The sequence below is a fragment of the Vipera berus genome (genome assembly GCF_964194415.1).
Source record: "Vipera berus genome assembly, chromosome: 1".
NCBI lineage: Eukaryota > Metazoa > Chordata > Lepidosauria > Squamata > Viperidae > Vipera > Vipera berus.
In genome coordinates this window covers 15,219,669-15,247,530 of record NC_138202.1, presented here as the reverse complement: position 1 = coordinate 15,247,530, position 27,862 = coordinate 15,219,669, and the positions used below count along the sequence as shown (strand labels likewise).

The window sequence follows — 27,862 nt, the reverse complement described above, 5'->3', positions numbered from 1 at the left end:
CGAGGTAGGTAAAATGAGGACCCAGATTGTTGGGGGCAATTAAGCTGACTTTGTAATAATGCCGCTTGGGGGTGTGTGTGAAAGCCCTAATAAGCAGGCATATACATAGAATGAAGGCTACTGCTAAGTTTGTAAGCCGCCCTGAGTCTTCGGAGAAGGGCGAGATATAAATGGAATTAAAATAAAAAAATTAAAAAAAATATTAGTCCCAGGACAATAATGGTGACTTCTGCAAAGCTATCTGCAACTAAAAGTTCTTTGTTTCATCCTTTCTCTTCTCCAGATCCTATATGAATTTATTCCCAATAATTTTATTTATTTATTTTATTTTATTATAATGATGAATCTGATGTTTGTTTAAATGTTGGAGTTCAGCTGAAGAGACACATGGTATATAGGGCCTCCTGCTTGAGCAGGGGGTTGGACTAGAAGACCTCCAAGGTCCCTTCCAATTCTGTTATTTAGAGCCTAGAAAAAGGTATATAACACGCTGCCTCAACAGTTATCTTTTTCTCGCCACAGGCATCTGTTTTTCACATTCCCTGTTCCTCTAGAAAGAAAACCAGCAAAAATTGCGCTCTCAAATTGAACTAGGGTCGAACCCGTTCAGGCACTGCAATGGCCACCCTTCATCGCGACAAGAGAAAGGAAGGACCTCTTCGCGAAATAGGAAGTGCCCAGGGGGACAGTCCTGGAGTGGCCATGGGGTCCAGGTCCAGGTCCAGGTCCAGGTCTAGAGAACGGCGTCGGCGGAGAAGTCGATCTAGGTCTGAAGAGCGAGAAAGTCGGGGAAGGAGAAGAAGAAGAAATCGGGAAGGGAGGTGAGATGAACGAATGCGGTTCCAAGATTCATGATCATAGAAGTGCAGGATCATAGAGTTACTCGAATGTAGAAAGGCTTTAGGAATAAGCTCCTGGTGGGTGCTTCTTGTCTAGAGTGAATAACTTGTATTTAGGGAGCTGCACTCAAATGAAAGTTTAACGGTGAAGATTTTAAAGCCCAGGTCCTGCTTCCTATCCTGTGAAGTTTGGATAAGAATGGAGCAGTTTTTAAGGGGTAACGGCTGTGGAGCAAGTCCCTCTGAGTAGCTATGACTTTGAAGGCAGAATCTGCTGCCTTGCATCCCCAGCACTCTTGAGAGTGAAAATACGAAACTGCATATTTCATGGTAGAACTCAGTAAGTTCTACCTTTAGGCCAGTGTTTTTCAATCTTGGCAAGTTTGAGATGTGTGGACCTCAACTCCCAGTATGCAGGTTGGGGGATTCTGGGAGTTGAGGTCCATGCATCTTAAACTTGCCAAAGTTGAGAAACAACATACTAGACCTCAAAACCCAATTGTCTCAATAACAGTCATAACAGTACCCACTGCTTTTACTGTTACATTATCCATATATGAGATTTTTTTTAGAAAGAGAGACTTTAGAATGTAATACAATACAGGTAGTTCTCATATAGCAATCACAATTGGTACCAGCAACATTGTTGTTAGCAAAGAAGTTACTAAATGAAACTGTGACTGCTTAGGATCTTGCTTCAGCTTTCCTCTGTTTTACAGATTGCAAACATTGTAAATGCAAGAATTGGTTGTAAAGTTACTTTTTCATCACCATCATAATGGTCATTACATGAGATAAGTCACTAAACGAGGATTATCTGTATAACCAATTTTTTTCCCCACTGGAGTCTTACAGGGCATTTGTCTTCATTACACTCTATTAATAGAGCATAAGAATCTAATTTGCTGTCTGAATTAGGTAACAAGAAAAGGAAAGGGAAGTGGAAGCTTAATAAATTAAAAGCATGTGCAGTTATAGTTATTGGAGACTATTTTACAGAATAATCTGATGTGGGGAATAAATGTTTGTAATCTCATTTCACTATAAACCATTTGTCACAATGAGAGAAAGCTTTCTGAGAAGTGTCCAACTTCTCATTATAAGCAGGATTTTATGGACTCCCTTATTTCAACTATGACAAATTAAGAACAAGCAGGTAATCTGCTGAAAGTTGGCATCATCGTCCTGTGCGCCCCCACAGGGAGGGCCTTCTCAGGGTACCGCTGGTTAATGAATGCCGGCGGGTTATTCCCAGGGGGAGGGCGTTCTCTGTGGGTGCGCCTGCCCTATGGAACCAGCTCCCCACAGAACTTAGGACTGCCCCCGACCTTCGCTCATTTCGCCGGGACCTGAAAACTTGGCTCTTCGATCTGTTTGGTCCAGACTGTGGGGTTGTTAATTTAACTGGGTTTTAGATTTACTCTTGGGGCTTGAATTTAATTTAATTGTTTTAGTTGTTTTTAATTTTTTGTATTCATGGTTTTAACTGCCCTGTAAACCGCCCTGAGTCCTACGGGAATAGGGTGGTATACAAATCCAATAAAATAAATACCGTATTTATCGGCGTATAACACGCACTTTTTCTTCCTGAAAATAGGGGGCAAATGATGTGTGCGTGTTATACGCCGATATAATGTTAATGACCCATAGTTATTTATTTGAAATTTAAGTTTTTTTCCTGAAATTTCCTTTTTAAAATGAGGTGCGTGTTATACGCCGGTGCGTGTTATACGCCGATAAATACGGTAAATAAATAAATAAAGTCAGTCTTATGTCAACCTTAAGGGGCCATAGGAAAAAGCCAGGGAATAATAAATTGAAAGGTATCAGTGTTTTCAGATCAAGTCACCTCAATGTAAATAGCTTGGACTTTGTCTGCATCAGATGGCGCGTAATTGTTTTACAGTAGATTTTGTGGGAGATAAATTCTGGGCCAGTTCAACAAGATCTTTGGCAATTCAGGTTGGTGGGTGTAATGTATTGATGAATGCTGATTTAGCTGAGGCAATAAGCTCTTAAGCCGAATGCAAAAATGTAAATATACAACAAGGATGAGGAAGATTTTGGGGCCAAGGGCCGCTTTTAACAGTTTGGGGGACTGAAGTCTTCAGAGTGCATGGGGTTACATCACAAAAGAGCAAAGACTAGGACGGGAAAGGATTTTGTTCTTTTTTTAATTGTGATGTGCCTATTCTAAAACTTAAAACGCAACTTTTCCTCTTTTTTCCTACCACAAAGCCTTATTGGTTTGCATCTGTTAGGCTCAGAGGGGGCTGTAAGGATCACAAAGAAGCGCCTCGGAGGCCATAAGTCTTAAACTAACATCAAAGCTTTTATTTTTCAGCTCAGAGGAAGAGAGCCAAAAATGGGGAAAGAAAAAAGGAAAAAGCAAGGACCAGCGTCACAAGAGACATTCTTCACGTCACCGGGAGTGGTCTTCCAATTCAGAATCCTCTTCAGAAAAAAGGGGCCATAAAAGCGAGAGGAGGGGGAAGAAGTACCGGAAGCGTTCTGAATCCAGGTCCTCAGTGTCTTCCATGACATCCCAATCGTCCTCCCACTCACAGAGCTCCAAGGGTGACTTCGGTGAGCAGCTAAGCGTCCAGGAACGCTTGAGATTGAAAGAGGAGAAAAAAAACCAAAAGGAGTTGATGAAGGCTCTTGAAACCCCTGAAGAGAAACGGGCCCGACGTCTAGCCAAGAAGGAGGCCAAGGAACGAAAAAAACGGGAGAAGATGGGATGGGGAGAAGAGTATATGGGTTACACCAATACCGACAACCCTTTCGGAGACAACAACCTACTAGGGGCTTTCATCTGGAGCAAGGTAAGTCCTGAATTCATGTCTACCATCTCAAGACAGGTGGTGCAGGGTAGCAGTGAATCATCTCAAGAGAAACACCTCTGTAAGGTGCGGTTTCTTGCTCATAATCTGATTCATCCTTCAGGGTTGTTGTGAAAGCTGTGGAGTGAGAGGTTAAGATTAGACAGTAATAACAACAGCAACAACAACAATAATAAAAAAGTTGGAAGGGATGTTGGAGGCCATCTAGTCCAATCCCCTGCTCAGGCAGGAAACCCTATACCATTTCAGGCAAATGTCTTTCCAGTCTCTTCTTAAAAACCTCCAGTGTTGGAGCATTCACAGCTTCTGGAGGCAGGTTGTTCCACTGGTTAATTGTTCTAACTGTCAGGAAGTTTCTCCTTAGTTCTAGGTTGCTTCTCTCCTTGGTTAGTTTCCATCCGTTGCTTCTTGTCCTGCCTTCAGGTGCTTTGGGGAATAGCTTGACTCCCTCTTCTTTGTGGCAGCCCCTATTGGAACACTGTTCTCCTGTCACCCCTCGTGCTTCTCTTCATTAAACTAGACATACCCAATTCCAGCAGCCATTCCTTACATGTTTTAGCCTCCAGCCCCCTAATCATCTTTGTTGCTCTTCTCTGTACTCTTTCTAGAGCCTCAACATCTTTTTTATATCGTGGTAACCAAAACTGGATGCAATATTCCACGTGTGGCATTACCAGGGCATTGTGAAGTGGTATTAACACTTCACGTGATCTTGATTCTATCCCTCTGTTAATGCAGCCTAGCTTTTTGGCTTTTCTGGCAGCTACAGCACACTGCTGGCTCATATTTAAGTGTCCACTGGTAGTCCAAGATCCCTTTCACAGTAATTATTGAGCAAGGAACCACCTATACTATATCTGTGCATTTGGTTTTTCTTGCCTAAATGTAGAACCTTACTTTTTTCACCATTGAATTTCATTTTGTTAGATAGTGGCCAGTGTTCTATTCTGTCAAGATCCTTCTGTACCTTAAGCAGACAGATAGACCAACCTCCTTCCTTGAGAAGTCTTCCTCAGCCTGGTGCCCTTCTAGAAAAGTGTTCCATTTCAGTTCCCATAATCCATCATTTGTGCCCTATGGCTGTGACTGAAGAATGGTGTAAAATATCTGCCAAACACCAAGCTGTGGAAGACTATCGAAAATCACAAGTACAATAAAACTTCAAATTAATATGGGAGTATTCCAGAGGAAATAGATGAAATTTGTTGTTGGTGACATGAAAGGGGTGGAAAAACCTGGAAGTATATGTTTGGGGCAAATCATATTCTCAGATCAATTATTTTACCCAGGCAGATGGGCTGCTCTTGTCTGATGCAAAGAATGTGTACATAATCTCAAAATGTTTATTCAAGCCTTGGTGAAAATTAACAGAGGGCAAATACTGCCTTAAAGTAACGTTCACTATAGCATAAGTCCACATAGACCCATGATTTAAAAGGTTGTTTCTTACATTTCTTATTTCAATAATATTCCATTCAGGTACAAAGTTAATATTATAAGATTATCATTGGCTAAAATGCGTATAGAGAGCCTGTTTGGTGTAGTGGTTAAGGCACCAGGCTAGAAAGCAGAAAATGGTGAGTTCTAGTCCTATCTTGTGCACGGAGATGGGTGACCTCGGGCCAGTCATGCTGTTTCAGTTTTAGGAAGTAGAAGACAAGGGGGAAAATCACTTCCAAAATCGTGCCTAGAAAAATGCAAGGACTAGTCTAGGCAGTCCCAGGAGTCAACATTGATTTGAAGATACTCATAAACAATATCTAAAGCTTTATTTAACTGAACTCTAGGCACACGAGAAAGCCAGTTTGGTGCATTGGTCAAAGGCTGGGCTAAAAACCAAGAGACTGTGAGTTTTACCTTAGCCAAAAAGCCAGTTGGGTGCCTTTGGGCCAGCCTTGCTCCCTAACAATGCTGGGAAGAAGATGTCTGTGGAGATTCTCAATCATACAGGTCATGGTTGTCCCAAAGGTACCTTTTAAAAGGCAGCTGGACTTTTTTTGTTTTTTCTTTGAAAACATTTCGCTTCTCGTCCAACAAGCTTCTTCAGTTCTGCTGAAAAACTAAGAAGCTTCTTGGATAAGAAGCGAAATATTTTCAAAGAAAGAAAAAATGTCCAGTTGCCTTTTGAACAACATCTTTGGGACCTGGGAGGAAGAAGACAATGGCAAATCACTTCCAGTGTTGTCAAGAAAACTACAGGGACATTGTTGCCAGTTGAGCCTGACCAAAACCTACCTTCCTTCCTTCCTTCCTTCCTTCCTTCCTTCCTTCCTTCCTTCCTTCCTTCCTTCCTTCCTTCCTTCCTTCCTTCCTTCCTTCCTTCCTTCCTTCCTTCCTTCCTTCCTTCTTTCCTTCCTTCCTTCCTTCCTTCCTTCCTTCCTTCCTTCCTTCCTTCCTTCCTTCCTTCCTTCCTTCCCACCACCCTTTTCTCTGATATTAGTTTGACTCTTAGGGTTTGGTGGTTTGTGGGTTGTTGTTTTTTTTAGGCTTTGGAAAAAAAGGGAATTGGACACTTAGAGGAGAAAGAACTGAAAGATCGGAACAAGCGGATCCAAGAAGAAAATCGCCTTGAGTTGCAGAAGGTAAGAATCAAAATAAAATAAAGGGAGAGAACCCTTTGAATCTTGCACTGCTGTTTTAACCAAGAACCACTTTTTTAATTCCAAGATATAAACTTGCAGTGTACATCGGTGAACTGACCCAAATTATTTTTCTGTATTTTAAGTTCTTTCGGTTATCATTCAGATAGCACATTTCACTTCTGAATTTAAGGTACCACCTTTCTTAAGACCTACATTTTCATACGGAATGGTCCAGATACATGGAGTGATATCCAAGACAAAGTATACATTTTTTTCCTAATCAATGTTTTTCTAGCTGAACAAATTCCAAATGTCTGACTTTTAGCCATTGCAGAGAATTTTGAGAGATAAAAGTCCTGTTTGAGAAATCCTGAAATAGGGACCTAGGATATTTTATTTGTAATGGAACTAATTACAAATATTTTATTTAACAGTTTATTTTATTTACCCATTAAATTTATATGCCGCCCAGTTCACTTTGAAGAAACTTAAGTTAAGACAAGCTGTTTGCTCACACAGCTTGTCTTAAATTATTACAGTGATGGCGAAACTTTTAGAGACTGAGTGCCCAAACTGCAACTCAAAACCCACTTATGTATCGTCGGGTGCCGGGTGGGCGTGGCCCATTGGGTGGGCGTGGCTGTGGTGGTAACTGCAGACTGGGTGGGACTAAAAAGTTCAATCAATTCCAACTTTGCGAGATCTTTTTTTTTCCTGCGAAAAGTTGAAATTGATTGATTGATTGAACCTTTTTTTTTTGCACATGGCAGTGGAGGCCTAAAGCGAAAAGGTTTTATAAAACCCAGCTGAAGGCCTAGGACTGGGGCGATGGCGCGCGTGCCCACAGAAAGGGCTCTGCATGCCCCAGGTTTGCCGCCACAGACTTATTAGATGTTATAAGGGGAACAAAGCTACTGAGATCTTAACTTTATACTCAGAGTTAATTTTATGTATTTTTTGGAATGAACCATTTTCTTTTGGGAAATGCAGATGTTTCTTCTTTATAAAAATTTCCATTAAAGAAATTTTTCAACGACAGCAGTGAAATTCTGGTTTCATGTTGTTGGGTTGAACAGAAGAAGCTGTGTTGTATAGAATGAAACTGCAGTTTTGTCAAACTCAATCTAAATGATTGGTGACATCAACCCTTCCAGATTTGCAAACAGCTTTTTCTTATACTTTTTCTAAAATGCCAGAAATTAAACCAGAGATATTGATCAGAAATTTATCTGGAATCAGCATTTCCACTTTGGGACAGTTGCCATTTCAAAGATATAATGTGTTTTATTTCCAATAAACATCATTTTTCTCCACGTTCAAATGGTAATAGCACTTAGACTTATATACCGCTTCACAGTGCTTTACAGCCCTCTCTAAGCAATTTACAGAGTCAGCATATTGCCCCCCAATAATTTGGCTCCTCATTTTATCAATCTTGGAAGGCTGGGTCAACCTTGAGTCGGTCAGGATTGAATGTCTGGCTGTGGGCAGACTTAGTCTGCAATACTGCATTGTAACCACTGCACCACCATAGCGCCAAAGAAGCTTTTAGTTTCTTTGAATGTAGTCTTCAGAGTTCGCAAAGAGGCCTAGCCTTGTTTTTCCCCCCATATCAATGTACTTTAAATTTTTCCACTCACTATAACTACAGCTAGTTCTTTACTTATGACCACAATTGAGCCCCAAATGTCTGTTGCTAAGTGAGACATTTTATTAAGTGAGTTTTGCCCCCATTTTACGACTTTTCTTGCCCACAAACGTTAAATGCAATTCTTAAGCTAGTAACACGGTTGTTAAGTGAATCTGGCTTCCCCATTGACTTTGCTTCTCAGAAGGTCACAAAAGGTGATCACATGACCCTGGGACACTGCAACCATCATAACTATGAGTCAGTTGTCAAGCGTCTGAGTTTTGATCATGTGACCATGAGGATGCTGTAATACAGGGGTCTGCAACCTTTTTTTTTCTATTTTTTTTTATTGAAGAGTTTTAAAATACAGTTTTCCTTTAAGAATCCCCCCTTCCCCCTCCCTCCTCCCCCCTCCCTACCTCCCCCCCTCCCCCCCTCCCCCCCCCCGACTTCCCAGAGCTAAATACAAGGTATATATATAAAAAGCAATCATAAACAATCATATACTAACAATTATAAACTCTAAAATCCATCACTCTAGCTTATATAAGATAAAACAAATAATAATAATATTGAATATATATATAAAAAAAAACTAAGATAATAAAGGAAAAAAAAAACGAAAGAAGACTTATTCAAATGCTACATAAAACTTCTTAACCCTATACTTGTTCTGGATAAAATCAATCCATTTTCTCCATTCCATAATATAGCGTTCTTGCGAATGATCTTTCAAATAGGCCGAAATCTTCGCCATCTCTGCCAGGTCGGAAACCTTTAAAGTCCACTCCTCTATGGTCGGCAGTTCCTCTTTCTTCCAGTATTGGCCTATCAAAAGTCTTGCCGCCGTAATTAAATTCAACATCAACTTGGTGTCCACAACTGTGGCATCTGTAATTATTCCCAACAAAAAAAATTGCGGACAAAACTTTAACCTCTGTTTAAAAATCTTCTGCATATTCCACCAGACTTGTATCCAAAAAGCCTTAACCTTTTTACATGTCCACCATATGTGAAAATATGTTGCATCTTCATCACCGCACCTCCAACATTTAGGCTGATAATTCGGATACATACTTGCAAGCTTTTTGGGATCTAAATGCCATCTATAAAACATTTTGTAAAAATTCTGTCTTAAATTTTGAGCTTGTGTAAATTTTACGTTCCTCACCCAAATCTTTTCCCACGTGTCCATTGTGATAACTTCCTGGATATTTTGGGCCCATTTTATCATACAATCCTTAACAAGCTCTGTTTCTGAGTCAATCTCTATCAATGCAAGATATATCCGTTTGATATGTGCTGGTCCCTGATTCCTAATTTGCTTTATCAAATTTTCATCAGTCATTGTAAATCCATTTTTCTGGTCTTCTTTCCACCTGGCCCGTAACTGAGTATATTGAAACCAATTTTGAACAACCTTCTCTTCTCGCAAGAGGCTATATGATTTCAAACACCAAACATTTCTTTCCAAACTGAGAATCTCCTTGTACGTAGTCAAATCATGTTTGAAGCCAGCATGTATATTTTCTATTGCGTGTTTTGGAATTGCCCACAATGGTATCTTGCAACTTAACTTATGTCTGTACTTCTTCCAAACTCTCAACAATGCCTGTCTTAAAATATGCACCCTAAACACGTTGTCTACCTTCTTATCATACAACAAATATGCATGCCAGCCAAACAACAAATCGTGGCCCTCAAGATTTAATAACCTCCCTTGCGTCAAATTAATCCAGTCACTTATTCCTACTAATGCAGCAGCTTCATAATATAATTTAAAATTAGGCAATTTAAGGCCACCTCTCTCACGAGTATCCTGCATAATCTTAAATTTAACTCGTGGTTTTTTCCCTGCCCACACAAATTTATTGATACCTCGCTGCCATTCCTCCAGATTAGAATCTTTCTTAAGAATCGGTATCATTTGAAATAAAAATAAAAATGTAGGCAGGACATTCATTTTTACTGCTGCAATCCGTCCCAACAAAGACAATTGCAATTTTTTCCAACTCTCCAAATCTTTTTTGAATTTTCCCCCATAATTTTTCATAATTATTTTTATATAGCTTTGTATTAGAGGGCGACAAAATCACCCCCAAATATTTAACCCTTTTAACAATCTCAAATCCAGTTAATCCTTCTAAAAGGGCCTTTTGCGGTGTTGTCATGTTTTTGGCCAAAATTTTTGTTTTTTGTACATTAACCTTAAATCCAGAAACCTTCCCATATTGTGTTATTATCTCCATCAGGTCCACAACAGAGTTCTCTGGCTGGGTCACTGTAACAACCAGATCGTCTGCGAATGCTCTCTGTAGTCCTGATCTCCAATTTGAATCCCCTTAATTTTTTCTGAATTCCGAATTTTAACCAATAATATTTCTAATGTTAACACAAATAACAAGGGCGATAACGGACACCCTTGCCTTGTGCCCTTCTCAATATTACATGCTTCTGTCAAGCTATTATTAACTATAATTCGGGCAGTTTGTTTTTGATATAATGCCCTAATCGGTTGTAAAAAATTTTCCCCAAAATCCATTTTATCTAAAACTTTCAACAAAAATTTCCAATTCAATTGATCAAAAGCTTTTTCAGCATCTAAAAAAATTAGCACCGCAGCAATCTGGTTGTTCCTTTCCAAAAACTCTAACACATCAACTATATGCCTCACATTATTTTTCATTTGCCTACCACTAATAAACCCTGTTTGATCCCCATGAATCACCTGTTGCAGAACCCTCATCAGTCTATTAGCCAAAACCTTAGCAAATATCTTGTAATCTGTGTTTAAAAGCGATATCGGTCTATAATTTTTAACTTGAGTAACATCTTGGTCTTCCTTCGGAATCAAAGAGATAAAAGCTGTTCTCCACACCATGTCCATAGAAGTACCTTTGTTCATATTAGTTTCAAAAAAATCCTTCATCCGCTGTTTGCATTCTTCCACATTTCTCTGATTTCTAAACAAATTCTCATTTACGCGCCACGAGCGCCTGTCTCTTTTCTCCTTGTAAGACTTGTGGACTTCCGCTCCCAGAATTCTGGGAACGGAAGTCCACAAGTCTTAAAGTTGTCAAGGTTGCAGATCCCTGCTGTAATAGATGTAAGTGTGAAAAATGGTCATAAGTCACTTTTTTCAGTGCTATTGTAACTTTGAATGATCACTAAATGAACTGTTGTAAGTTGAGAACTATCTGTATTGACATCAGCATGCTAATGGGAGCCTTGCTCATTTGCATAAGACATTTTTCTGGTTCCACGTGTTTTCAGAAAACCCACATCTCTGACCTCAACCTGGGATGTCATCCATGAATTCTGATGCTGAACTTCAGGATCAGGGTCAGGGTCCAATACTGCTCTGCTCCGTGTCTCTGGAGCAGTCTTTCTCAACCTCAGCAGCTTTAAGATGTGTGGAGTTCAGCTGTTGAAACCACACATCTTAAAATTGCTGAGGTTGAGAGTCACTGCCCTGGAGTGTTTCTAATCCCTCCCTTCCCCACATATACCAGGTGAAGCAGCTCCGCCTGGAGCGAGAGCGGGAAAAAGCCATGAGGGAGCAAGAGCTGGAGATGTTGCAGCGGGAGAAAGAGGCGGAGCATTTCAAGACGTGGGAGGAGCAAGAGGACAATTTCCATCTTCAGCAAGCCAAGCTACGGTAAACGGGGACAATGGATGGAAGCTAGGTCTTCAGGGGACAGAGAAATTAAGTTCCCAAGTGTAAAAGAATAATAAAACCACTTCTTGAAGTTACTAGTCCACAGCATAATTCTCAGATCTGATCTGCCAGTATATTTCTTTGAAGTCCGAGGGAAGCAAAAACCTTCCAATATGATCAGTTGAAGAGCAGGGGAAAAATTGATCGCCTAACGGTGAAACAACTAGTTTGGAATTTCTTGGGTTCTCCAACTGCTAGGATTTGGGGGAATGGTTTTCTTTAGTCAAGAAGACTCCACAGTACTGGATCAGATGGATCAGGAGCTTGACTTGAGCTTTCCTTCATATTTTCCATCAAATCCAGCTTTGTAATGATATTTACAAGCATAAGAACTCTTTGAAAGAGCCGCAAACTAATCTTAGTGAGGTACTAGGTATTTTATATATATGTGTGTGTGTGTGTGTGTATACGTATACATACATATATATACATATATATATACATATACTGTGTATGTATATATATATGTATACTGTGTATGTATATATATATATATGTATACTGTAATATATGTATATGTGTGTGTGTATATATATATATATACACACACACATATATATACACATATACACATATACATATACATATACATATACATCATATACATACATACATACATACATACATACATATATATATATATGTGTGTGTGTGTATATATATATATATATATATATATATATATATATATATGGCATTATAGTGAATCTTGAATTCAGTGGAAACTTCCCATTAAGGTTGTAAGTCCATAAAGTTGTAAAATGGATCGATCACCCATGTGACCAAGCTGAACCTTTTTTGTGACTGCTGTTTAATGACCAACATACTCATGAAGCAAACCCATGACTTGCTATGGGCCAGTTTTGCTGAAATCTGGAAGTAAATGCTGGTTGTTAGCAAAAATGTTGTAAAATGTGGTCATGTGACCATGAGTCACTAGAAACAACAATAAATGCAGACCGGTTGCTGAGCCCTGACGTGGTCATGTGACCATGGAGGGGGGTGGCAGTCAGTGCTTTGAACCAGGTTGTTAAGCACCTGGGGGGGGAGGTAGGTCTGTTGTAACATCGATCAGTCGTGGAATGTCTGGTTGTAAGTTGAGGATTGCCTGTAGTTATACAATAACGTATAATATGTTAGCTAATATTAGGCATGGTATTAGATGTTCTGATACTTAGGCTAGTTGATCTCATCATCAAAGGGTTGTGGGCTGCCCCTGGGAGCATCCAACCGAGTGGCAGTAGGTTGGTGGATGGCCCAAATGTTCCACTCCTTACCTTCGAACCTCCTGTTGGACTTTTTAACTATTGGACTGCCCTCTCTGGATTTGCTCGGACTGTATGTACCGATATTCCGATACGGACTTGCTCGCCCTCAGGGGTGCCCCCCTCTCCTGGGTGCGTCCCGCCCTCTTTTCTATCCCCAGTCTCGATGAAGGGCCCAATTATTGGGACCCTGAGAGATGGCTGGGTAAGGCCAGGGGCTCTCGATATAAATTTAATAAGAGGCCCCTGGTTAATTTTTTAGTCAAATTCTTAGGGGGTTGGGGAGGGGGGTGGGGGGTAATGGTTGTCTGGCTGTGGGGGGTGGCCATACAACCGTGTTGCAGGCCAGGCCTGGGTCTGACGGCGTTCGGGGGGAGCGGGTTGTGGTTACATCTGGGGCTCGGGAGCGGGTCGTGGGATTACCGATTCCCACGACACTGGGGTATGGCAGCAGGCGTATGGACAGAGGGCCGTATCGTTACCGGGAGGGCCGTCTCCGCTGTTTGCAAGCGGTGAGGCGCTCCGACCCTCTGGTTCTTCCCCGAGGTGCCGGGAGCGAAGATGTGCAGCCTCCTGAGCTCCGGCTGGTGTACCTGAATGCCAGGTCCGTGGTTAATAAGGCTCCCCTTGTGCGGGATCTGGTGGAGGGTGAGCATGCGGACCTGGCTTGTATCACCGAGACCTGGTTGGGTCCAGAGGGTGGGGTCCCTTTGGTTGACATTTGCCCACCAGGTTTCCGAGCGTTACACCGGCCTCGGGCTCAAGGTAGGGGCGGAGGAGTGGCGGTTGTTATTAGGGAGACCTTATGTCCGTGGGAGACCACCGTTCTTCAGATAGTCGGGTGTGAGTCTCTCTTTTTGAGGTTTGGTTCGGGGGCGCAGTTGGGCTTGCTGCTGGTGTACGTTTCGCCTAGTCACACAGCGGCAGCCCTGCCCGTACTACTCGATGTCCTCTCCGGTTTGGTGATTGAGTTCCCCAAACTTCTAGTTTTGGGTGACTTCAATCTGCCATCCCTGGGAGGGTCATCTGAGTTAGCCCGGGAGTTCATGGCTTCCATGACGGCCATGGACCTGACGCAGGTAATTTCTGAACCAACTCATGAGGGAGGCCACACCCTTGACTTGGCTTTTTTATCTGGACGGTGGTTGGATGATCTTGGTGGGGGCTCTCCATTTATTATGCCCCTGTCATGGACCGATCATCACCTCCTGCGGCTGGTCTTCCGTCTTGCCACCCCCCACCGTGGGGATGTGGAACCAACTAGATGGTACCGCCCCAGACGCTTAATGGACCCTCTCGGGTTCCAGGCAGCGCTGGGATCCCCACCTGCCTCCGTCGCTCACAGCTCGGCGGATGCCTTAGTGGAAGCCTGGGAAAGGGCAGCCACTGAGGCACTGGACCGAGTTGTACCCCTGCGGCCCCTGACCCGGTGCAGATCCCATCGAGCTCCATGGTTCTCCGTGGAGCTCCGGGAGATGAAGCGTCGGAAACGGGGCCTAGAGAGCTGCTGGAGGTCCAGCCGATCCGAATCCGACCGGTTGCGGTTAAGAACCTATATTAGGTCTTATCTCGCAGCGATGAGGGCAGCGAGGTGTAATTACTTCTCTGCCCTCATCGCGTCCGCAGATAATCGCCCAGCCGCCCTGTTTAGGGTGACTCGCTCCCTCCTTAATCAGGAGGTGAGGGAGGATCCCTTGCAGGGTCGTGCCGAGGAGTTTGGTCAACATCTGTCGGATAAAATCGCTCGGATTCGGACCGGTTTGGACTCCAGCTGGGCAGAGTCTGACGATCAGGACACGGGCGGTCTTGTCAATGTTATCTGGGAAGAGTTTGATTCTGTGACCCCTGATGAAGTGGACAGGATTATGGGGAGGTTGAGCTCCACCACATGTTTATTGGATCCGTGCCCTTCCTGGCTGGTTTATGCAGCCAGGGAGAGGACACGAGGCTGGTTCCAGGTGGTGATATCTGCTTCCTTGAGTGAGGGTAATTTCCCCACCGTCTTGAAGGAGGCGGTGGTGAGACCTCTCCTCAAGAACCCTGCCTTGGACCCAGCTGTCTTGAACAACTTTCGTCCAGTCTCCAACCTTCGCTTTCTTGCGAAGGTTGTTGAGAGTGTGGTGGCGCATCAGCTCCCTCTGGTCCTGGATGAAGCGGATTATCTAGACCCGTACCAATCGGGTTTCAGGCCCGGGTACAGCACGGAGACGGCATTGGTCGCTCTGGTGAATGATCTCTGGAGGGCCCGGGATAGGGGATATTCCTCTGTCCTGGTCCTATTAGACCTCTCGGCGGCTTTCGATACCATCGACCATGGTATCCTGCTGCGGCGTCTCAGGGGATTGGGAGTGGGAGGCACAGTTCTTCGGTGGTTCTCCTCCTATCTCCTGGGACGTTCGCAGTCGGTGTTGGCAGGGGGGCAGAGATCGGCCCCTAGGTCTCTCGTTTGTGGAGTTCCTCAGGGTTCGGTTCTCTCGCCTCTCCTGTTCAACATCTACATGAAACCGCTGGGTGAGATCATTCGTGGTTTTGGAGTTGGGTATCATCAATATGCTGATGATACCCAACTTTTTATTTCAACCCCAAACCACCCCAGTGATGCCCTCGCTGTGATGTCCCGTTGCCTGGAGGCGGTTCGGGTCTGGATGGGGAGGAACAGACTTCAACTCAACCCTGACAAGACTGAGTGGCTGTACATTCCGGCATCCCGGGACATTCAAAACGTTCCATCACTTTCTATGGGGGGTGAGTTTTTACCCCCCGTAGATAGGGCTCGCAACTTGGGAGTCCTCCTGGATGCACGGCTTACCTTAGAAGATCATGTAGTAGCCGTGACCAGGGGGGCTTTCGCACAGGTTCGCCTGGTGCGGCAGTTGCGGCCCTATCTAGACCGGGATGTCCTGTGTACGGTCACTCATGCGCTCGTGACCTCTCGTCTTGACTATTGCAATGCTCTCTACATGGGGCTTCCCTTGAAGACCACTCGGAGGCTCCAACTGGTACAGAATGCGGCCGCGAGAGTTGTCTTGGGAGTTTCCCGGTACTCCCATGTTACACCTTTGCTCCGCGAGCTGCATTGGTTACCAGTTGTCTTCCGGGTGAGGTTCAAGGTCTTAGTGATGGTTTTTAAGTCCTTACATGGCATGGGTCCGGAATACCTCGGGGACCACCTGCTGCCGGCGTCGACTCCCCTCCGCCCTGTGCGTTCCCACAGAGAGGGCCTCCTCAGGGTGCCTCCAGTCAGAGAATGTCGACTGGTGGCCCCCAGGGGGAGGGCCTTCTCTGTGGGCGCTCCGGCTTTGTGGAATCAGCTGCCGGTTGAGCTCCGGATGGCACCGGATCTCCGCTCCTTCCGGCGCGGGTTAAAGACCCATTTATTTGAACAAGCTGGCCTGGCCTGATGGGGAATTACTTAGGGTTTTAATATTTATATATATATATTATTGTTTTTATTGTGGGCAATAATTTAATTCTTTTTTAACTTTTGTACTTTTGTAGTTTTAAGATATGCCCTGTTCACCGCCCTGAGTCCTTCGGGAGAAGGGCGGTATAAAAATTTAATTAAATAAATAAATAAATAAATAAAGATTGCCCCATCCACTGATGTTGCACTAATTGGTAGCACTTAAGTGGCTTTTGACAGCTTATCATGATGCTTCTGGAGGAAGGAAAAACATCAGCCTGAAAAAAATGAAGATTTAAGTATTCAAATACTTAAAGTATGGCAGTTTTACTTTGTGCAGCAGAAATGTGGATACTATTTGCTTAGGATCAAGAGGAAATGGAGGCATTTCAGATGAGATCTTTCAGGACAAACCTGTCATTCCTTTAAGCGTTTGATGACAAAATGAGGATGACAAAATGAGGACCCTTGATAGGCAGATAGACAGGCAACAGCCCACAATTAAAAATATGATCCAGCAATCTTGCCTTTGTTGGCTTGGACATGTCTGCAGGATGGACACAGCATGCCTGTCTAGATGACTATAGAAAGTGATGTCCACTTAATTGGAAAGTTTTTTTAAAATATCGCTCCTTCCCCAAGACCTGAATCACAGGGTTACACTTTAATATCATAAAACCTGTTGTATCAACTTGGGATAAAGATCATCACTATAAGAGGTACCTCCGTGGCTGCCATACCGTTCCATTGGGGATGCCTTACAGTTTGTGGTCTGTCCTGCCAGGACTGGAAAACCTGAAAGAATGAATGAATCCTACTGTCTGCATGCCGCAATAACGTTGAACAGTTGGTACCAGCAATTATATTCAGAATTAAAACAGAAAGTTGCCTTACCTGCAAGGGCATTTTGTCCGTTGCACCAAGGTTGTCTGCTCTGATCAGTAAGATGTTTCTGGAGGGTAGCAAGGAAAATTCCTTTCTTTGGAGATGTCTGAGATCTAACTTTGGATACCCACTAGATGTAGAGCTATTGAACCCTTCCCAAAATCTTTATCCTGAGCTCCATTGCTCTGACCCTTCTCCCTGGATATCCCTTTCTGACAGCTCCAAAATCCGGATCCGAGATGGGCGGGCCAAGCCAATTGATCTCTTGGCCAAATACATCAGTGCTGAAGATGATGACTTGGCAGTGGAGATGCACGAACCTTACACATTTCTAAATGGACTCACCGTCTCCGACATGGAGGATCTACTAGAAGACATCCAGGTATCCAGCCGATGGTGGCCATCCTGTTCTTTCAGGAGGGAGAGAAAGGTCTTCTTGTCCCTGATTCAGATTTTGTCCAACTCAGCTTTCCTCTCCTTGGTGGCTTGCAAATATATTAAGGCTCAAATACCCAGCCATCTGGAAGATAACAGGTATTCCTCAACTTATGACCATAATGGAGCCTGCCCATGATGGTCGTAAGTCACGACAGTTGTAAAGCGGGTCACCCATATAACCAACCTGATTTTATGACTTTTTTTGAGCTGGTCATTAAACAAACCCGTTATTCGCTATGAGCTGGTTTTGCCATAAACCAGAAGCAAAGGCTGGTTTTCAGCAAAAATGTCGTAAGTCATGGTGGCATTACCATGGAATGCTGCAAACGGTCATAAATGCAGACCAGTGGCTGAGTGGCTGATACCATGTAATCACAGGGCTGTGGCCACTGGAACTTTGGAACCAGGTCATCAAGGCCCTTTTGGGAGGTGGGGTAGCTGTCCTAAGTTTGAATGGAAGCCAAGTGGCCGGTCATAAGTCGAGGACTACCTGTACCAGACTGGAGGAGGCTGGGCTAGTTAACAATTGCAATTTAATACAACCATGAAACTTGTAACTAAACAATTTGCCTTGTCCAGATGACTATAAACAAAAGGAGAGAATAAATGCAAATTATTTTAAGAAGCTATTTTGCTACAGTATTTTCTAGTTTCTTTTCTTTGCTTCTCTTTCTTTTTTCTAGTTTAATTTTTTTTCAGATACTATGTTCCCACCCCCATTCTCTCCTCCCCATTTGGCACGAGAAAAATAAAACCTTTGCAGATATGCCTACTGTCCCTGTTGTTATAACATCCATTCCTCCCTCACTTCAAATTCCAAGAAGAGATAACAGTTGAAAACAAGCATTGTAGCTGCTTCTCTTTCTTTCCTTCTTTCTTTCTTTCTTTCTTTCTTTCTTTCTTTCTTTCTTTCTTTCTTTCTTTCTTTCTTTCTTTCTTTCTTTCTTTCTCTCTTTCTCTCTTTCTCTCTTTCTCTCTTTCTCTCTTTTTTTCTCCTTTCTTTCTTTCTTTCTTTCTTTCTTTCTTTCCTTCTTTCTTTCTCTTTCTTTTTTTCTCCTCCTTTCTTTCTTTCTTTCTTTCTTTCTTTCCTTCTTTCCTTTCTTTCTTTCTTTCTCTTTCTTTCTTTCTCCTTTCTTTCTTTCTTTCTTTCTTTCTTTCTTTCTTTCTTTCTTTTTCTTTTCTTTCTTTCTTTCTTTCTTTCTTTCTTTCTTTCTTTCTTTCTTTCTTTCTTTCTTTCTTTCTTTCTTTCTTTCTTTCTTTCTTTCTTTCTTTCTTTCTTTCTTTCTTTCTTTCTCTTCTTCTTTTCTCCCTCTTCTCATCTTTTTTCCCCTATTGTTTCAGGTTTACATGGAGTTGGAGCAAGGGAAGAATGTGGATTTCTGGAGAGACATGACCATCATCACTGAAGATGAAATAGCCAAACTCCGGAAACTGGAGGCTTCTGGGAAAGGACCAGGTAGGGGCAGAAAGACAAAAAATTAGGACTTAGTTAATTCCAGCCAAAGATAGTTCCTTACCCATTGCTGGTCTTCAGCAAAATAGGGTGTTTTCCATTTTCTGAAGGCATTTGATATTACCCATCCCGCTGAACTCTAGTTCCTCTTCATATTCTCATCAATACCTATTTATTTTATATATTTGTTTGTTTAATCAAATTTAGATACCTCCCATCTCGCTATCCAAATGACTTTGGGCATTTTTTTGCAGATAAAAGACGTAAAATCATATAGAAGGAATACAATTCAAGCCAGAATTTATTTACTCCTCTCCCCAGGCCTGGCCAACTGGGGAATTTTACATTGGCAACTAATTGCACTTCCAAGACTTTTTTGGAAAGATCACACTTGGCAAATGTTGTTTCCAACAGAGATCAGGATGATCAGAGTCCCCATCATTCCTACACCATGCCTCTTTGATAGATCTCTACTTTGCTTCTGAAAAGCGTCATCTTCTCTTCTTGATTGGGCAGAGCATAGTAGACACCGGCAACAGTGTGGCTTTTATGTGTTCCTCTATTTGTTTTAACCAGGCTGTCATGGTTCCGAGAGATAGAACTGAATAAATCAGAACTCCGAGGCTTGCATCTTCCTCAAAGAACATGTTTATTGGATACAAAATATCGGCACAGTCAAAAGTGAAACCAAGTCTGAAATCCCCTCCAAAGAGTTACACTATTGCGAAGTAAAAGTTCCTACCTTGGGGCTATGCAATGACTACGTTACCCCATAGAATAGTTTGGCGGGCTTTCTAACAAAACATCCAACCCTCTTCTTCCCAGCGAGTGAGTGACCTTGATACCCACAGGACACAATATCATTTAGACTAACAGAGATACTCCATTCCCCCTTCCTATTGTGTGTGGCAACTAGAACCAGCCAGGTTCATTGACACAGGCACTCTTTACATTATTGTCAAGTTCATTTCCTTGAATATCTGAGCGGACGTGAATACTTCAATGTAGGGGCAATTCTTTCTTTTCTGTTACTTCTGTTCTATTTGAACAATCAAAGTGCATCCTTCACTCATCATATTCTGATTGGGTGAATCATCCTACCAGTGTCGAACTTTGGATCCTAGAGTTCCCTGCCATGTAGCTAAGGATTCTGGGAATTGAAGTCCAGTACTGCTGTGGGCACTCAGCTGAAGAAGACTGCTTTAGAATCTAGGCAATTTTGCTGTTTTATAATGGAAAATGTCAGGAAATATGGCTTGCTAGTTCTTTGAATAGACTTAGTGCAATTAAAATGAGCATCTGGATCATCCCATCTCAAAATACCCTGTCAAAATCCTGTAAAAAAAAAGCCGTGTCCTATTGTCTGAGATAAGATAAGATAACCTTTATTGTCATTTTTTTACTGTGGGGCACAACGGTACACATCAAAAATGAAATTTAGTTGCCCACTCTCAAAGTGGAACACATACATGATCAAGAGACACTCTTCCTGGCCACTGGAATCGATTGTCTCCACGTCCTCTTCTGACCTAACGATTTAAGGAGTATCTTCCTCCAGTCATAGGTTCCTTTTTTGTGTGTCTTGCAGGAGAGCGACGTGAAGGGGTGAATGCCTCAGTGAGTTCTGATGTACAATCTGTCTTCAAAGGGAAGACCTACAACCAGTTGCAAGTGATCTACCAGGGAATTGAGGGCAAGATCCTGGCTGGGGGACCCAACTTGGACATTGGCTACTGGGAGAGCCTGCTCCAGCAGCTAAAGGCATACATGGCACGGGCCAGGTAAATAGTTATGTACCTGATTTATATCCACCTCCACCTCCATCCGGGGGGGGTGTAGGGGGGGACAGTGGTTTATACCATGTTCCTTCCAAATGAAGCAAGACTTTCCCAAATGACTGGACCAAACCAGACTGGCTAGCATCCTGGCTAGCTGGCTTTGGTGGAAACAATTGGCCTTATCAACCATCCTTAGCTGATATCTGTAAACTTGATGGTAAAATTGAACACATGTCCCCAAAGAAAGCATTGGCCAACCCCATCCATGTTGCTACCAGGAAAACTACATGGATTTATCCATGTTGTCTTCAGGAAAATAAGCTTAGTTCAAAAGAGACTTTTAATCCAACTGGAAAGTGCAGGTTGGAGATGGAGAGGTGCCTCTTAAGATTAACTAAAGAGGCTGTTTTAGTGGGTTTGATATATTTTTTGAAGCATTCATTATATCGGAACAGCCACAGAAGAGCTCGACCATATTTGGATGATAAATGTGGGGATGGAAAGGAGGAGAATGATGAAAACGAGATTAGAAAGGGCACATTGCCAAAGAATAGTGAATATCGAGGCAAAATTTTAAGAGAGCTGTGCTGTCCCAGTACGATGCCTGTCACCTGAGCATCATTGGCATAGGGCCCTTATTCAGGAAATTGGAATCAGACTGAATAGATTTCATGGAAGGAGCATGAAGCTTGGCTGTCATTACTTGCTACAGACTCTTTCTCTCTTTCTCTCTCACACATACATAGACACACATCTGGCTACAGGAACTACAGATAATCGCCCGGCCGCCCTGTTTAGGGTGACTCGCTCCCTCCTTAATCAGGAGGTGAGGGAGGATCCCTTGCAGGGTCGTGCCGAGGAGTTTGGTCAACATCTGTCGGATAAAATCGCTCGGATTCGGACCGGTTTGGACTCCAGCTGGGCAGAGTCCGACGATCAGGACACGGGCGGTCTTGTCAATGTTATCTGGGAGGAGTTTGATTCTGTGACCCCTGAGGAAGTGGACAGGATTATGGGGAGGTTGAGCTCCACCACATGTTTATTGGACCCGTGCCCTTCTTGGCTGGCTTATGCAGCTAGGGAGAGGACACGAGGCTGGTTCCATGCAGTTATATCTGCTTCTTTGAGTGAGGGTAATTTCCCCACCGTCTTGAAGGAGGCGGTGGTGAGACCTCTCCTCAAGAAGCCTGCCTTGGACCCAGCTGTGTTAAACAACTTTCGTCCGGTCTCCAACCTTCGCTTTCTTGCGAAGGTTGTTGAGAGTGTGGTGGAGCATCAGCTCCCTCTGGTTCTGGATGAAGCGGATTATCTAGACCCGTCCCAATCGGGCTTCAGGCCCCGGTACAGCACGGAGACGGCATTGGTCGCTCTGGTGAATGATCTCTGGAGGGCTCGGGACAGAGGACATTCCTCTGTCCTAGTCCTATTAGACCTCTCGGCGGCTTTCGATACCATCGACCATGGTATCCTGCTGCGGCGTCTCAGGGGACTGGGAGTGGGAGGCACAGTTCTTCAGTGGTTCTCCTCCTATCTCCTGGGACGCTCGCAGTCGGTGTTGGCAGGGGGGCAGAGGTCGACCCCTAGGGCTCTCGTTTGTGGAGTTCCTCAGGGATCGGTCCTCTCGCCTCTCCTGTTTAACATCTACATGAAACCGCTGGGTGAGATCATTCGTGGTTTTGGAGTTGGGTATCATCAATATGCTGATGATACCCAACTTTTCATTTCGACCCCAAACCACCCCAGTGATGCCCTCGATGTGATGTCCCGTTGCCTAGAGGCGGTTTGGGTCTGGATGGGGAGGAACAGACTTCAGCTCAACCCTGACAAGACCGAGTGGCTGTACATTCCGGCATCCCGGGACATTCAAAATGTTCCATCTCTTTCTATGGGGGGTGAGTTTTTACCCCCCGTGGATAGGGCTCGCAACTTGGGAGTCCTCCTAGATTCACGGCTTACTCTAGAAGATCACATAGTAGCCGTGACTAGGGGGGCTTTCGCTCAGGTTCACCTGGTGCGTCAGTTGCGGCCCTATCTGGACCGGGATGCCCTGTGTACGGTCACTCATGCGCTCGTGACCTCTCGTCTGGACTACTGCAATGCTCTTTACATGGGGCTTCCCTTGAAGACCACTCGGATGCTCCAACTGGTACAGAATGCGGCCGTGAGAGTTGTCTTGGGAGTTTCCCGGTACTCCCATGTTACACCTTTGCTCCGCGAGCTGCATTGGTTACCAGTTGTCTTCCGGGTGAGGTTCAAGGTCTTGGTGATGGTTTTTAAGTCCTTACATGGCATGGGTCCGGAATACCTCGGGGACCACCTGCTGCCGGCGTCGACTCCCCTCCGCCCTGTGCGTTCCCACAGAGAGGGCCTCCTCAGGGTGCCACCGGTCAGAGAATGTCGGCTGGTGGCCCCCAGGGGGAGGGCCTTCTCTGTGGGCGCCCCGGCTTTATGGAACCAACTGCCGGTTGAGCTCCGGACGGCACCGGATCTTCGCTCCTTCCGGCGCGGGTTAAAGACCCATTTATTTGAACAAGCTGGCCTGGCCTGATGGGGGAACCTTAGGGTTTTAATGGGTTTTACATTTTGATTGTTTTAATTGGGCAATTATTTAATCTTTTTTTAACTTTTGTACTTCTATTTATATGCCCTGTTCACCGCCCTGAGTCCTTCGGGAGAAGGGCGGTATAAAAATTCAATAAATAATAATAATAATAATAATAATAATAATAATAATAATAATAATAATAATAATAATAATAATAATAATAATAATAATAATAACTAATTCTGTGTTCTCTCCCTCCTGGGTCACAGGCTGCGAGAGCGGCATCAGGACGTCCTGCGCCAGAAGCTGTACAAGCTCAAACAAGAACAAGGTGTGGAAAGTGAACCCCTCTTCCCCATCATGAAAAAAGAGCCGCCATCCCCAGAAGCTGCCAGTAGCAGTCACAGGTAACTATTGGGATGCTGTTCCCTGCTTCCTTCATCCTTAACACTTAAATGTTTTCATTCCAGTGCATAAAGACTCGTGTGCTTTTTCTATCTATATGCATAGCTGCTGTGTGACATGAACAACATTATCAGAGCAGTACTATCCTTCCTATGCAAGGAGAATCCTTGCTGCTTTATATAGTCCCTGGTATGTTGCTCAGTCTGGGCTCCCTTCAGGTACATGGACTTCAGCTCCCAAAATTCCCTGTGGCCCTTACTGAGAGTTCTGGGAGCTGAAGTCCAGATATCTGGAGTTACCCAATTTGAGAAAAGCTGCCCTAGTAAGTGTGTTTTGGATTATATTTATTTGTTTGTTTATTAAATTCAAATGCTGCCCGTCTCGCCATCCAAAGCAACCCTGGACGACTTACAACACAGTAAAAATAGAAATATAAAAACAATTAAGCACATAAGACAAATTAAAATTACAAGGATTAAATACAGACTTATAGATTATAAGGTAAAGGTAAAGGTTCCCCCACACATGCGTGCTAGTCGTTTCCGACTCTAGGGGCCGGTGCTCATCTCCGTTTCAAAGCCGAAGAGCCAGCGCTTGTCCGAGGACGTCTCCGTGGTCATGTTGCCGGCATGACTAGACGCCAAAGGCGCACGGAACGCTGTTACCTTCCCACCGGAGTGGTCCCTATTTTTCTACTTGCATTTTTACGTGCTTTCGAACTGCTAGGTTGGCAGAAGCTGGGACGAGTAACAGGCGCTCACTCTGTTACGCAGCACTCGGGATTCGACCCGCCAAACTGCCGACCTTCTGATCGACAAGCTCAGCGTCCTAACCCACTGAGCCACCGCGTCCCTATAGATTATAGACGCCGCTTAATGTTGTATTTGTTCAGTGACTAACATTTCAGTGTGATAGTGCTGAACAAAGAGGCTTACCACCAGTCACTGAAGTTTTGGCCACTCTAGTACCCCTCAGTCATGGGAATAAAATTCAGGTCCACATTTATGATCACCTTTTGGCTTCCCGTCTACCTACTGCCAGCTGTGACATGGTCCTGTTCACCACCATGTCCACATGTCCACATCACTGTGTGCCACTACCTTCTTTTGCACTGGTGCAGCTGGGGTTTCTCTTGAGTCCTGCCCAGAGCATTTTTTTTTTTACAAAAGAAGCCTGGTGTGCAAAAAAGCAGTAACCGTGAGAGGGACCTTGGAGTCCTAGTGGACAATCACTTGACCATGAGCCAGCGGTGTGCAGCAATAGCCAAAAAAGCTAATACAATCCTGGGTTGTATAAACAGAGGCATAGAATCAGGATCACGCAAAGTATTAGTACCGCTTTATAAAACCTTAGTAAGACCACACCTAGAACACATTGCTGGCTCAGGAATTCTGGGAGTTGAAGTCCACAAGTCATAAAAGAGCCGAGGTTGCCTACCCCTGCTCTAGGGAGATGAAAAGCAAATGAAGGTTTGAACGCGAAAAGAATGGTTCAAGTCAAAAAGCTGTAGAGGTCCTGGGTTCCCCAGTTGCTGCACTCTTTTTGCTCTTCCCCATCTTCTACTCAGGCAAATGCCAGAGGAAAAAGCCCCAGCACAGCCTGGTCCCTCCTCCGTGGAGCCTGGCCCTGAACCGGAAGCTGAAGCCAAAGCCGAGGGAGACGGAGAAGCAGTGCTGATTGAGGAGGACCTGATTCAGCAGAGCCTGGATGACTACGATGCCGGCAAATACAGCCCCCGGCTGCTCACCTCCCACGAGCTCCCCTTTGATGCCCATGTGGTGGACGCGGACGAGGATCTCCAGCGCCTCCAGCTGTCCCGGCAGCAGCTCCAGGTCACGGGTAAGGAGTGGGAGGATGGCAGGAGACTTCATCCGGGTTCCATGATGGCGGTGTCTGTGATGCAGTCAATGTGTATATGGCGCAGTGCCACAAAAGGAATTCACGTTCTGAAATGCAAAGGGCCTGGAGAGGAATAAATCTCCCATTTCCAAAATGGCCAGCTAGGCCTCCCTCCCTCCCCAGCCCCATTTGAAACATCCTTTTAATATTAGATAATAAACTAATTAAGACAACAGAAATTAAAACAAATAACCCCTGAATCCAGAAGGAAGACGAGTAGATTTGTCTCATTCATCGGAACCATGACATAGTCCTTGACTTACGAACATAATAGAGCCTGGAATTTCTGTCATAAATCATGACCGTCACAAGTTGAGGCACCATGTGATCAAACTGATTTTATGATCTTTTTTGTGGTGATCTTTAAGTGAGAATGCATTTCTATGGGGTTCCCCCCCCCCGAAAGTAGTCAAAAAGGCCAATTTCTGGCAAAAGACATAAATTGCATCACATGACTGTTGCAATAAGCTGGTGGCCAAGCATCTGAAATGCAGTCTTTGTGCCAGGATCAGAACTCCAGAACTGGGTTATAAGTACCTTTGAAGGAGACCATTGTAACTTCAAATGGTTGCTAAGCAACCAGTTGCTAAATGAGGCCTACCTGTATTGCATTTACTATCAGAATCCTGGATGGGAAAATTACAGAAAGCCTCTTGATGGAGACATTTTAAGGAGCCTCCTGCTGCTATTTGCATGCCAGACTTTTAAATATTAAAAAAAAAAGTAAGAAGGTAGACTTGACCATCATTTCAAGTTTTTAGCATAACTCAAACCTCACCCTTCACATGTCAGGGCAATTGAAATCAGATCTTTAATTTTAAAAATGAGCCTGGAAACCAGTTTGATTAGAAATCTGTTTTAAGCAAGCTATAAAATTGAACATGTTTGTTCTAGTCTGTCAGTCCCCTAATCAAAACTACTTGATATTTTATTTATTAGATTTGTGTGCTGCCCATCTCGTCTAGAGGCAACATAATGTTTATTGTGGTTGGGATAGAAGTCCAAATCAATATGAAATGTTTATTAAACTTCAGCTACTTTAATGGTGGAATACAATTGGGTGACAGCTTACTGCTGTGAAATCCCATAGTGAAGGTGTTCAGATGTATTTGGGCCTTCTGTTTCTTGCCAGTCACAGGGGCTAAAAAATTGTAAAGATAAAACAGATGACCTCCAAGGCCCCTTCCAACTTTATTATTGTTAGATGTTTAGGCATTCTGTGGCCAGTTGTGCACAAGGCCACCCACCAATCCCAGTGTTCTCCCCTTACAGGTGATGCTAGCGAGAGTGCTGAGGATATATTTTTCCGCCGGGCCAAAGAAGGGATGGGAGCTGATGAGGCCCAGTTCAGCGTGGAAATGCCCTTGACCGGCAAGGCCTACCTGTGGGCTGACAAGTACCGTCCTCGCAAGCCGCGTTTCTTCAATCGAGTGCACACCGGATTTGAGTGGAACAAGTATAACCAGACCCACTACGATTTCGACAACCCCCCGCCCAAGATTGTGCAGGGTTACAAGTTTAATATCTTCTACCCGGACCTGATTGACAAACGTTCCACCCCAGAATATTTTCTGGAAGCTTGCCCAGACAACAAGGACTTTGCCACCCTGCGCTTCCATGCTGGACCTCCTTACGAAGATATTGCCTTCAAGATAGTCAACCGAGAGTGGGAATACTCTCACCGGCATGGCTTCCGCTGCCAGTTTGCCAATGGCATCTTCCAGCTCTGGTTCCACTTCAAACGCTACCGTTACAGGCGCTGAAGAGGTGACCGAGAGTGGGTTGATTTTAGGAAGGGACAAACATGGTGGATAAGAGAACTGGTTCCTTGAACAGTGGACCAAAATGGCGGCCTTCAAGATAGGAACATCAGGCTGTACAGCTTTTCTAAAGTGTTAGGACCACTACTGTCAGAAATTATCTTTTTAAAAAAATGTTTCAAGGTTGCCCTGATGTTAAGCAGCCATTCAGTTCTGGGGGAATTGTCTTTCTGGCAGTAGATGGAGCTCTTTCCTCTGCTAGGTGGAAAGGCTTATTTAGTGCCTAACCAAGGTGGCTGATAGCTTGACTGAGATTATCCTTGTTTTCTGAGAATGTATAGATATGGGAGGCTGAGAAAAGGCGTCCAACTACGATAAAGATTTTGGATATGTGCTACTTGTTTGGTATTTTTTACTCC

General features: G+C 43.9%; 1 protein-coding gene across 1 annotated transcript; it reads left to right on the top strand.

The window, feature by feature from the left end:
• The first annotated feature begins 661 nt into the window (after positions 1 to 661).
• Positions 662 to 27,840, top strand: CACTIN (cactin, spliceosome C complex subunit). The gene is made up of 10 exons (XM_081324429.1): positions 662 to 821; positions 3,184 to 3,664; positions 6,169 to 6,264; positions 11,407 to 11,552; positions 17,385 to 17,547; positions 18,945 to 19,059; positions 20,645 to 20,837; positions 23,649 to 23,786; positions 25,352 to 25,623; positions 26,956 to 27,840. Exons 1-10 carry the CDS (start codon positions 703 to 705, stop codon positions 27,444 to 27,446), a joined length of 2,214 nt encoding a protein of 737 aa, XP_081180555.1. The 5' UTR covers positions 662 to 702; the 3' UTR covers positions 27,447 to 27,840.
• The last annotated feature ends 22 nt before the right edge of the window (positions 27,841 to 27,862 follow it).